Source organism: Pagrus pagrus (genome assembly GCF_965226575.1).
Source record: "Pagrus pagrus genome assembly, chromosome: 21".
NCBI classification, from domain to species: Eukaryota; Metazoa; Chordata; class Actinopteri; order Spariformes; family Sparidae; genus Pagrus; species Pagrus pagrus.
In genome coordinates, this window is record NC_140208.1 from 15050868 (window position 1) to 15063502 (window position 12635).

At 38.8% G+C, this 12635-nt stretch overlaps 1 protein-coding gene across 2 annotated transcripts; it reads left to right on the forward strand.

Moving 5' to 3' along the window:
- Positions 1 to 4907: 4907 nt before the first annotated feature.
- LOC311250371 (glucagon receptor-like) lies at positions 4908 to 12334 on the forward strand. Of its 2 annotated transcripts, none has more exons than XM_084342011.1 (14): positions 4908 to 4978; positions 7711 to 7803; positions 7928 to 8030; positions 8223 to 8333; positions 8591 to 8712; positions 9376 to 9482; positions 9974 to 10130; positions 10269 to 10428; positions 10657 to 10717; positions 10821 to 10890; positions 11021 to 11112; positions 11317 to 11455; positions 11583 to 11624; positions 11827 to 12334. In XM_084342011.1, exons 2-14 carry the CDS (start codon positions 7732 to 7734, stop codon positions 11896 to 11898), a joined length of 1308 nt encoding a protein of 435 aa, XP_084198137.1. In that variant the 5' UTR covers positions 4908 to 4978; positions 7711 to 7731; the 3' UTR covers positions 11899 to 12334. The 2 variants fall into 2 exon arrangements, with proteins under 2 accessions (XP_084198137.1, XP_084198138.1); XM_084342012.1 differs by lacking the exon at positions 4908 to 4978 and adding an exon at positions 7143 to 7226.
- The last annotated feature ends 301 nt before the right edge of the window (positions 12335 to 12635 follow it).

Consider the following 12635-nt stretch of genomic DNA (forward strand, 5'->3'; position numbering starts at 1 on the left):
AAGTGCAAAAACAACTCATTAAACGGAGGCACTGGAAGGCAGTTTGTTACTTACAGAGCAAGGCTAGCCGTTTCTCCCTGTTTCTCCCTGTTTCCAGTCTTTAATTGAGTCAACGGTGTGTCCCATTTGAACTGGGAAGTCAGAATTTCTGAGTTAAAAGTAATTTCAACGCATTTTCAATGGAAACGCCATCTGAAGTTGTATTCCTGACTCGGAAAGTCAGATCCACCTCACAAGTCCACGATGGCTGCTCTGTGAATCAACAGCTGTGAAAGCCGTAGAAAATACTGTTTATTAGAAATTCTGTCTTCTCGTTAAATATTCTTACACACAATACTGTCCAACTTCTATCTGTAGACATGTTGGTTTAAATACCCTGTAATGTATTGTTGTATGCTCTGGGAATGCTAACAATGGCTAACCTGACCAGAAGAGATTTCCCGACTTCTTCTGCTTGAACGCGGTCGAGTTGGGTATGACTTCATATCCAGCTCTGACTTCTTACTTCCGAGGTCATAAGTTAATGGCCTCCTGGCTGTCTCTTCATATTGAGACTTGGGAGGGGAGTCGATCTTCTTATCTAACTCCAACTCAAGAAAGTGAATTTGCATATTTTCCGAAACGTTTATCAATTCCCTTTTAAATTGAAAAGCCACAGGCAAAGCAATTATGAGGAGGTGACTGGCAGTTTTTCAGCATCCTTTAATTTAATTTAAATTAATGGTAAGAAAAGGCTGATATTTTAATAGGTCAGAAATACAGACATCTGCCAGTGTTCACTTCCTTTTTACTGTTCTGTGGGCTGTTTATAAATTTCCATGCCACTGATTTAATTTCTTCTAAAAATATCCTTTGCTTCGGAGGGCTTCATTCAGGACTGTCAGACAAAGGTAGACAAAGAGACTTGGTATGCTCAGCCAGTTAATTCATAACATTGTCATCATTTGAGTTCCCAGACATTGTGATGAAATGCACTTTTTGCTAACTCAATCACATTTCAAATTTCTTATTTAATTTACTCATCTGCGCTGTAATGAGCTTCAATTTATGCTTTCATTATATCAAATCTTGATTTACCAACTAACACAATAAACCGATAATATACTAAAGCTTCTTTTTGAATTCCTGTGTATTCCTGTCATTTGTAGACTATTCGGGATTCAACAGTATAAATGGTATAGCAATAAAGTGCCATTTTGCTGCTTGATTCTATTAACTATAATGACAAACATTAACTGTCCAAAACATTCAACCTCTCTTTAATAAGCTGAATGTTTAAAGGTGCAATATGTAAAAAAATGTCCACCTGTTGTATTCACACAAAACAAACAGGCGACAGCATATCACCAGAGTAACTGCCGCTAGCTTGTTAGCTTAGTTAGCCATGCAGCTAGCTGCTCGGAGCACCACAGGAGCTTTGGACCAGGACGGGACGGGGCTAGCTGGTTAGCATGCTAACTTCAGTTAACATCTATCAGCACAATATACGTAGACATTATAATGCCATAATTGTTTCATGTTTTTAACTAAAGTTCTTACATATTGCACCTTTAAAGTTTTCAAAAAGATTGAGCATGGGCACCCAAACTATACGTTAACAACAGTAAAGTTAGCTATTGAATCAAGTCCAAACAATTCATTCACAGATTATATAAATATGATGTGCAAAATATGATAATTTTGTTGTTAGTCATTTTAAGCTTGATTGAACAATTTTCTTACACAAACATGATAATTTAGTTAACTCTTGTGCTTGTTATGTTAATAAGAACCCCAAAAAGACTCGCAACCACTTTGAGGAAGCTAAAGGTGATCCTGGGGTTTTGCATGGGAAACTAAAATGTGTGCGTGTGTCAGGTGTAACAGTTGCTTTCTAAAATAGCAATCTGTTCTTCTGATGTATCTTCATGTCTTTCTGAAAGGTGTTAGAATTTAATTCACAGTGATCACTTTTAAAGTTTTATTTCTTGACAATCCAATCTGAAACTCTGAGTGTGTCACTGTCATGTTGTTTCAGCTGCTTAAAAATTGGGAGGGTTGCATTTTAATCAGTACATCTGGCAGCCCCAGTGTCAAAAATGATTTGAAAGCTTGTGTCTCTGATGTTTGTGTGATCTCAGCTGACCGGATTATTCTATTAAAAAAGGTTGATACAAAGTAAGACTCTTTAAGAGGACCTCAATGTCTGCATCCCCTGCCTGTGAGCACCGGTCAGCCTTCAACAAACACTTTGTGTCCCATCTGATTGATTGACCAAGGCAATAACTTAGTGGTCTATAACACACTGAGCATCGGAGCAAAATGATTGGTGATCACAGTAACAACCAATGCCACATTTACTTCCACTTCTAATCATTTCCGTCACTAGAGGCATAGTTGTAGGTAAAATTTCCATCATGTGCAGGTCCCTTGATGAGATCTTTGTTCAGTTAGGTTTGTGAGTAAGACTTCGAAATGGATGGATGCATGGATCAGTGTATGAGAAACACAACGTTACTGTTTTGGTTCACTTCCACCATGGTTTTCCCCCACTTGAGCTAGAAGAGTTGAATTTGGACATTCAACAGGTGGACAAACACTGAATTCAACTAATTGCCATGTCCCTGTCTCTGTCTTGTGTCTTCCTGTGTTCCCCCCAATCCTGTTTACTTATCAGTGTTGTTTGTGTCATTCCTGCCTTGAATAGCTCCTGCCTACCTCCCCACCTGTCTACAAGTGATTCATCACCTTGCATTTATCAGCTCTGGCTTTCCTCCTACTCATCACCAGATGGTTGAACGCTCAGGTTTCAAGTTAGTTTTGACTCTTGAATACTATCCCCCGTTTCAGATCTCAGCCTGCCTGCCAACTCACCCACACTAGCAACACCATGCTTGCCATTCTCCATTCATCCTTTTCCCTCTGATGTCACAATCCAGCCCATCTTCTCAACCCATCTCCATCAGCAGTACCATCACAATAAACCTGTTAATCCTCATCTGCCTCCTAGTTTGTTTTCTGCGCGTGGGTCCACAGTTTCTCCATAGATAAGCAACTGTTCGCCAACACGTTTGCCATGTTAACTTTACAGATGGTAATATATCGGGTATGTACGCCCCCCAAAAGCAGTTGTAACAGTTTTAAGCACTTCTCTACACTGAGTAACAATCAAATATATATATACACATATATATATTTTAAATCATATTTTGATTCAAATTTTGTGGAGTCCATGCCAGCCTGAGTGCATGTTGTCATTGAAGCTAAAGGGGGACAGATCAGATACTAAGATATTCTGAAATCCAGGTGTATTTTTCAAAGATTCAACTTTTCACTCAAATTATTAAGCTTATATTATCAATTGTAATGAAAAAAATGTATTATATTCAACTGCAACATCACATTGTTAAACAAAATGTCACAAATGTTGGCGGAAATAGTGCTTTCATGTACAGTAAGTCAGAAATGGGTGAGATTTAAGGCCTGTTAAAACTCACCAAATTTGTGTCTACAGAAGTATCCAAATTTGCCAAATGCACTCATACGTTATTTCAAAATGAAATATATTAAATCAATTATATGAATTTACATAAAAAATAATATATATTTTTTTGTGTGGCCCAGTGGTCTGAGACACAGACCATGTAACTAAAAACATTCAGCCCTGTTTCCTCTCCACTCTGTCTCCACTGTCAAATAATGATGAAAGGCAAATTATGAAAAATAATCAATTAAAAATAATGAAGAGGAACTTTGAATGCTACTTGGCTGCATTTGGGCAACAAGAGACCTGCCTTATTGCTACCCAGTATAGGTGAAATAGATCTATGACCATCAGTGGAGAGATCTGGTTGTGCTGCATTGCTTGAGGATGTGAGGGTCTAGATTTAGGTATGCTCACCACTCATTAGCATTTTAAATTCTTGACACATGGTTTCGTTGAGCTCTCAAAACAGTGTTCTGGGGCCTTTATTTTCCTGCCACTTTAAATACAGATTATCTTAATTCTGAAATAAAAGCAAATCCTTAAAGTTGCAGCTAATCCCCAAATTTCCTTCAGACAGACATCCTATTTGTAATTGTATTTCTTAAGTTTTTGAGCAGTTAAATAACTGTAAAAACCACAGTTGGTGAAGGTGTCACTGCATGATGCCGATTAAAGGTGCAATATAGGCTAATATCGATGTAAGGACTACAGTTAAAACATTGAAAAATTAATAAGAGAATGTGAAGAAATATCAATTTTGACATTATGTCAAAGATGGAGGCTACTGACCCCAGTTCTGTTGCCAGCTCTGTAAGTCAAGTTTACTTACATAGCACAATTCAGACACAAGGCAACTACTCAAAGACATTAAAAAATTGCATTTAAAAGACATTGAAAACAAGTAGGAAGACATCAAGAAACACACAGGTGGCAAATTCTTCAAATTACATATTGCACCTTTAAGTCCCATATGTTCACATATTCATATCAGCAGTTGACGTTAAGTTGGTTCTCTGTGTGAATGAGTGATCCTCCAAATACATTTCCCATAGATGTGCTTCATTGCACACAATAGTTTGATCAAAGACGATTTTGACTAATTTACACCTGGATTAACGTTTTGTTTTTTTCTCTCTCTTTTCTTTTTGCATTCTTTCCATTCCCGATAGTTAGTTGCACCCTTTCCCCGCTGCGACTGAGCTTAGAGAAAACGCAAACATATCACGTTCTCGCTCATTTCGCGTGCACTGAATGGATAAATATATTAAACAAGTGATAGTTTTTGAACAACCTAGGCTCTATTGAAGAGATGCTTGTTTATAAATGTGCTCTAGCTCGGACAGTAACGATGAACACCAGTGGAGAAGTGGGTGAGTTCACAGCACTCGGTGTTGCAGGGAGCGTCGCGGACAGACCTGCTGCTCAGACCATGTTCAGGTGCGTCGCGCTTAAGACGGAGCACACAACGCATCTGTGAGAGCAGCTTTCTTCTCTCCGAGGGACACTTCATCTGTAAGTGCTGTTGTTTTTCTGTTGTTCTCTTTTGTTTGTTCATGGTAGTAGACCACTGCAACTGTTTTATCCGGAAGATGTCCCTAAGGGGAAATTGAAGGGGTGTATTTATCCAAAACGCATCATACATCTCATGGGAAATGTGAGAGCGTTGACATGTAAGTAAAAACACAAACTTAATTAACATTGGAGATAGCTTTCGTGCATGCACAATGTTTTTTTTCCTTATGATAGCCATTAAAAAGAATCATCTTTATTTTTTGTATAGGTTTTTTAAATCGCCATTGCACTTCGAAAAAAAATGCAACATATAATAAATAAAATCTGTCTTTATAGGCAACTTTTTGCAGAATGTGGAGGACGTAATGCCTATTTTTCAATGCAACTGTTTTGAAGTACTGAAAGAAGCCTGTAACTGTAAAAGTGCGTCAGGTAATTGCTCAGGAGCCAGGTTTGGTTCATGTAATCCTGCTATGGTATGGAGGACCAGAAGTGTCACGGAAAAAATAGATTAATAAAGCGTTTCACTAAGTGATACACTAACTAATTATACAATAAAATTAGGCATGGATAGATTTGGTTACAAATGTATTTATTAATCTAGGCTATAAATAATTCGATCACATTTTGCTAGTATATACAAAAAAATATATTTATAAAAAGTATTTAAATATTAACTAATAATTTCAAAATAAATTGAAGATGATGTAGTCGCTATCTTTAGTCTTCTTTCATCTTTGTCTTAGGTTTCTTCTTATTACAACCACATAATATGGATGACATGACACTGCTTGAGCCAGCTTGGCATCACCAGCAATGACAGTGAAACTACCGGTCTGCTTGTTTAGTCACACAACAGAAAACCTTTTAAAATTCCACTACCTGTTAATCATGACAAGGCAGGCTACGCAAGCCACACAGGAGCAATGCAAACAACCTTATGAGTCAAATATACGGGAATTTACAGCAATTATTCAACCAGTGAGTCAAATCAAGAAAGCAGAACAGAAAATGTAAAAACACAAAAACTCATAAAACAGGCAAAATCATAGAAATAGAAAGAAAATAAAGAAAAAAGAAAATAATGCAATACTTATTGATAATTGCATATTGATGGTAATCGAGTTCTCACATTATGTTGCCTGCCATTATAGAGCAGGGGAGAGCTCCACATGGGACAGCTCCTGGCCTTACAAGAAACCAAGCCTGATATGATCTCATTCCTCGAGCTGCCACAGGCAATGACTGTCAAATACCTTCTACCAGGAGACAAATCAAATCTGTATTTTGGCAGTCTGTTGGTATACTGACGAAGGCTGCGCTGAGCCTGAGGTGGCTCCGTCACAGATGGTGGGGACAGCGGACCCTCTGAGCTTGTTTTGCAAATAAATGTGGTTCCACTATACAGTAGCAGGGTTTTATCCAGGGACACATCACTGTTATAGACCACACTGCTAATATAAAAACATGTCAATATAAATCACATTTTTTGACAAGTGGGGCAAATCAAAAGCAACATTTCGGACAACATTGCGGTATACTGTACCATTGTCTGTGCCATTCAGAAAGCTGCTGCAGGAGGAATTAGGTGACATGAGGAAATGGCTGTTAAAATGAGGGTCCACTAAAACAGCAATCATTAATGTAACACATGGGCTACATTTCTGTCATCTATTCCATTCCTGTTTCAAAGAGTAATAGTTATCTTTTTCTTAATCATTGACTTCAAAATCACTCATACATCACTCATAGTCTAAGTGGGGTTCAGGGTTAAAAGGGTCTAGCAAGACCCCCCACCAGACCTCGTCCGCTGATGATTAAGCAGATGTCAGAGCCGTTAGCAGACTGGCTACTGTAGAAGCCAAATCTTCAGGCAATAATTATGATGGTAATATAGATAGATAGATAGATAGATAGATAGATAGATAGATAGATAGACAGTAGAAGCCACATTTAGTTTCAGAGTGATCACAGACTCCTTGATATTATTCTGTTGGTGAAAGGTTGTCTTTGAAGACAAATGAGGCAGTGCTGGTGTGTCAGTTTGGAGCATGGTGCATGTATGTCTCGTAGTTTAACCCTTTCATGCTTGGCATCCACTACAGTGGACAGATATTTTGAAACCATTTTTAACCATTTAAGTTGCAGTACCACGTCCCAAAGAGTCAAAATGGAGGAGGGAAGGCGGGATACACCAAGAACCCCTGGAATTACTGTTAAATCCTCTTAATCTCAGAAAACAAGACAGGTAGAATTGCCTACTTAAATCATGACTTTACATTTTTTTCTGAGTGAAATACATCTGTACACTCCAGTGGATTTATGCACCAAATAATATATTCTGCCCCGCTAGGTTCCCCCATTTGTGCATGTTTTATTCTAAATTTTGATATAATTTACATTTGAATAGTTTAATTAAACAGTAATATTAAATAGTCCTCAGATTTGATCTACATATGGGCTCATTTTGTCTAGATATAGGCCCAAGTGGCAGAATATTCCCTTTGGTGCTTACATTTTGGCATGGGTTAAAAAGTTCAGTGCTTGTGAAAGGAAACGTAATTGTGCTGAAAACTGATGATAATTCAAATGTTTTATTGCAAGGCGACAGGCACCCACTTGCTCCATCTTCTCGCGATGGAGGTGCAGCTGGTGGTACAGTGTTCCAGTGACGCTTGCTGAGCTTAACAAATAAGACGTAGTCAAAACCATTCTGTTCTTCCTCCTCTCAGTCTTTTTGGATCAGAAAGAACATGTCTGCAGCGATGAATAGGACACAAGATGTAATAACTTTGATCTGCCTGCTGTTTCTCGAACTGCCAAAGGTAGGCTTTAATAATGTACGACACACAAAAATGACTTAAAAAGTAGCCTCTCGGCACAGCTTTTAAGAAAACTTGAAAAGTGAAGAAAAGTGTTTCTGAAGATATGTTTGTCTTCGTCTAACAGATTGAAATGGCCAGTGGGAAAGTCTTGGAGGAGACTTATCTGAGGTGGGTCCAGTATAAAGACGACTGTGTGAAAATGATAGAAAATGAGCCGCTCATTCAAGGTACGGAAAACTTCATTCATTTATTACTCCATCATCGTGTAAAAGGGTTAATGGCAAGAGATGGAAATACAGGAAGAGAGAAAATTGAAATTATGCCATTTATATTTGTGCCAGAAATTATCATCTATGGCTTTTTTTTTTTTTTTTTTGAGTAACAAAATCTTTTCAGTTTCTTATTTTTTGCCTTTCTAGCGGGCTTGTTCTGTAACAGGACATTTGACAGATATGCCTGCTGGCCAGATACTCCTGCCGGCTCTGTGGTCAACATTTCATGCCCTTTCTACCTGCCCTGGTATGATAAAGGTAAACCACACTTTCAGTCAGTCTAACTTTGACAGAACAGTAAGCTGAAATATAAATGTGATCCTGTTAGTTTCCTCTTGAGCATGCTTTTGATGTGTGGTGATACTGATTGTGCAGATGTTAGGGGAGTTGCTCCATCCTGAATGATAACTTGTCCAGGCACTCAACCTGTCTTCTGCCCACTGTGTGTTGCTATTAGTTTCAATCCCTTGGGATCCTAATTAGGAGTAAGCGGGTAATGACTGTTTCTCCTCCAGTGTCCCACGGTGTTGTGCTTCGACGGTGTGGCTCTGACGGCCTCTGGGAGAAAGATGACAGCGGGCAGGTGTGGAGAGACCTGACCCAGTGTGAGGAGGAAAAAGAGGTCACATCTCAGGAGGTAGGGCGACTAAAAATGTCTCCAGCTCGGGGCTTAATTTGTTTCGACCGTGAGCACTTCTTGTCACTCAAACATTTGTATGACACGTATTCTCTACTGAGGAAGATAGTTTCTTTCGTGAAGCCTACACTGCACTGATGAAACTGGGGTTGTTTCTTGTCAGACCAAGGTCATCATGTAAACACGAAATGGAAAAGAAAAAAACTCCGAAGTAGGTGAGGTACTGAGATGAGTTTGAATGCCAATAGAGGTATTTGTCTACTTATCTTTATCAACTTTGAAAGCAACTTTTGAAAGATTCAAAGAAAACTTTCATGGTGGAAAAAAAACAAACAAAAAGAAAATAAGCTAAAAATATCAAAATAGTTTAAGTAAACCATTAGGGTTTGATGGAGAGATGCTCTGTAGGGTAAAATAACATGAATTACCAGCACTTGGCTTGATTGTTATTTGACATCCGAAAATGGCTAGACTTCAAGGTCTCCTGTCTGCAAAATGTTGTGTGTTAACAACCAAGACGTCTGATGGGTTATTGGCTTTTAACTCTAACCTCTCCCTCTTTTTCCGTGACAAGTTTTCCATACAACAGTCACATCTTCCATGAAACTCACATATCTTACGTGTCTCTCTTGTCTCTCTCTTGTCTATGTTGTCTCTTTACAGCTGTGGTTCAAACAACTGATGGTGAGCTTCAGGATGTTGTACACTGTCGGCTACTCGATGTCCCTCTTCACACTTATAACTGCTCTCATCATTCTTCTGAGCTTTAGGTAAGCTGTCTAACAGATTGGATTTAACAGTGTAACATTAATTCTAGATATAAATCAGATACCCCACAGTTACCTCACAGATGTCAATCAGTGGCTAAGTTGCATTGTGGGTAACACATTGCACTCCTAAAACACTATTGCATATCATTATGGATGGTTTAATAACAAATGACCAACATGGATACAGCAGAACCAGAGATATCGCTGTTTTTTTCCCAGCATTCCTGCTCCTTTCCAAAACATGGTGCCTACATTACCCACAATGCAACTCTGTCACTGAGTGACATCACTGGAGGCAGCTTTATGTACATTATCAGATTACATACAGCGTCCTCTGGAGACATAAAAGGTTTAATAATACTTTTTTCATATATGCAGCAATATTCCCCAAGACCAGTAAACACACTTTAATCTGTAAAATAGGTGGAGTTACCCTTTAAAGCCTTGATACGCAAAATTCAAATTTTTGGTACCTTCATGTTACCTGACAGGAAGCTGCATTGCACCAGGAACTACATTCATGCAAACCTCTTCCTGTCGCTCATCCTGCGAGCTGTATCTGTCATCGTTAAGGACACCATGCTGGAACGCCACTGGGGAAGAGAGATCATGAAACAGACTGACGTGAAAGAGATGCTCAGTCATCAGGTAGGTCATGATGGTTTAAAATTGTCCATGTGTTGAAAATCACAGCTAAAAATGACAAATTAAGAAAGAAATTATGATACTTGGCAAGTTTAAACATCAGCCTTAAACATGTTTTATTTGTATCACCACTGCCTCTAGGCTGCTATTGGCTGCAGGATAGCACAGGTGATGATGCAGTACTGTGTCTTGGCCAATCACTATTGGTTCTTTGGAGAGGCAATTTATTTGTACTCTGTGCTTATTGCCTCGGTGTTCATCGACAGCACCAAATACTTACCCTACATCTGTCTTGGCTGGGGTAAGTTTCATCTCTGTTTCTGGGACTCATAACCTAAATTTGTGGGAGATGATCAGAATCTCTCATTACATCAAAAACCATCTCACTCTAGAGAAACAGTACATACTGTACATATGAAGACACATTGCAACAGTAGACACTTCTTCCTCCCATACTGCCGACCCTCTCAAGTACATGTAATTACAGCTGATACTATGGAAACAGCATTCTTAACTGATTTTTCCATAGGAACGCCACTTCTCTTTGTGGTTCCCTGGGCAGTGATGAAGCTATATAAAGAAAACAAAGAGTAGGTGTGAGCACATGTGTGATCACTTCATGTGTCAACCCCGTGACCCAACTGATCCAGATTGGACAGGGGAGAAATAGTAACATGAGCCTTGTCCTTGCAGGTGTTGGGCCTTCAATGAGAACATGAACTACTGGTGGATCATTCGTTTCCCAATTCTTTTTGCTTCACTTGTAAGCATGCAAATAGTGATTGCAGTTATATGTTGGATTACTTGCATGTGTCATCATTTGACTCCGCTGTATAATTTATGATGTAATACTTTATATCTATTTATATCTATTTTTATCTTCTGATCAACAGATCAATTTTCTGATTTTCATGAAGATCCTGAAGGTCATTCTTTCCAAATTAAGAGCCAACAACCAGAGTGAATACCCGGATTATAAACTTCGGCAAGTTGTCTCAGCATATTCTCAGTGATGATGATGAATTAGATTTATTTAACTCATTATTTTTTCCCCCCCAAGCTATGGCCATGACTCTGTTTTTCAAAGAAAAGCATTGATAATTTTTTTGTGGGAGAGGGAACAAAGACGTAGACAGATAAATTAATACTTATGTGACTAATTGCTCTGCTGTCTGCTTTGTCCTTGTAGGCTTGCCAAGGCAACCCTTACCCTCGTCCCTTTGTTTGGGATTCATGAGATCATATTCATTTTTGCTACAGATGAGCAGACAACAGGCATTCTGCGCTATATTAAGGTCTTCTTCACCCTTTTTCTCAATTCATTTCAGGTAGGTTTCAAGAGAGAGTCTGACATTATAAGATAATTTAACTATCTAAAAATTATCTAATGTGTTCATGTATGACAGATATCATATACATTCCTTAAATTAACTGGGCTTTTCTTTATATTTTCAGGGCCTTCTGGTGGCGGTGCTCTACTGCTACGCCAACAAAGAGGTTCGTTGTTTCATCTCATAATCTCCTTTCATATTTTTTCTCTACACAGAAGGTATTGATTGGCCATTTGTACCAATCACAACAATGATAATTTGATCAATACCACGATGAATGACTTTTCCAGTTTCCATTCAATCACACTGGAGAAAGTCACAAAATGGCACATTAACTCTGAAATGGCTCATTTTCACTCTGGGTGCAGGTGAGGACAGAGCTCAAGAGGAAGTTACGTAGCTGGAGGATAGAGGCTGAGATTGCATGCTGTGGACAGTGACTAGGCATGCTCGAGTCTCGAGTAGACACTTTCTCCATCACCACGGCACCAGAGCGCAACAGATCCTCTGGCACAATGGCAAGGGCAATGCCAGATGGTTCGCCTACTCCTGACAGTTCACTGATTTTAAGACGTCAAGTTCAGCCGACTTCACCGCAGCCTGAGGATTCTTTGCTGCACTGTCCATCAGTGGTAAATAGAGACAACAACCTGCAGTGTGGGGATCAAGATGGCGTCGGACAATCATCTGTAGCAATGCAAGTGTCCTTCATCATTCATCTTCAAGACCCTGTAGAGTCACTCCCAAATGTTGTAAATACAGATTCAGACTGAATACATTCTTGCATTCACTGTGATTTTTTTTTTAAGATTATGTGGTTTGTTGTGAATATGTAAATTGTATGTAAGTAATTGTTACTACGTATGATATAAAATTGTGAATAATTGAAAGGATATTTGTTTATATTGTCATTTTCTAAGACATACGTGTGTGGGGTGATCTTGGCATCATTAACAGTAGGCTGGTAAACAAAAATGGTACATTCAACAGGAAGTGAAAGGGTTGAAGTTAATCTACATATGCAGTGTGTTCTTACATACTTTGTGTGGTAATTTATAGCCTTTTTGATACCAAAAAGCTACAGTTTCTCTTTTAGTACTCCTTTTGTTCTATGAACTTCATTACCCAGAAGCGCCATGGAAAGCAACGCACCGACGTCATGAGCGTCGCACTGTCG

What these genes read in the sequence shown, in the direction of transcription:
- LOC311250371 (XM_084342011.1), top strand. Translation starts at nt 7,732, where the DNA reads ATGTCTGCAGCGATGAATAGGACACAAGATGTAATAACTTTGATCTGC. An exon ending in CTATATAAAGAAAACAAAGA is followed by an intron (nt 10,718 to 10,820) that starts GTAGGTGTGAGC and finishes TTGTCCTTGCAG; the next exon opens with GTGTTGGGCCTTCAATGAGA. An exon ending in TACCCGGATTATAAACTTCG is followed by an intron (nt 11,113 to 11,316) that starts GCAAGTTGTCTC and finishes TTGTCCTTGTAG; the next exon opens with GCTTGCCAAGGCAACCCTTA.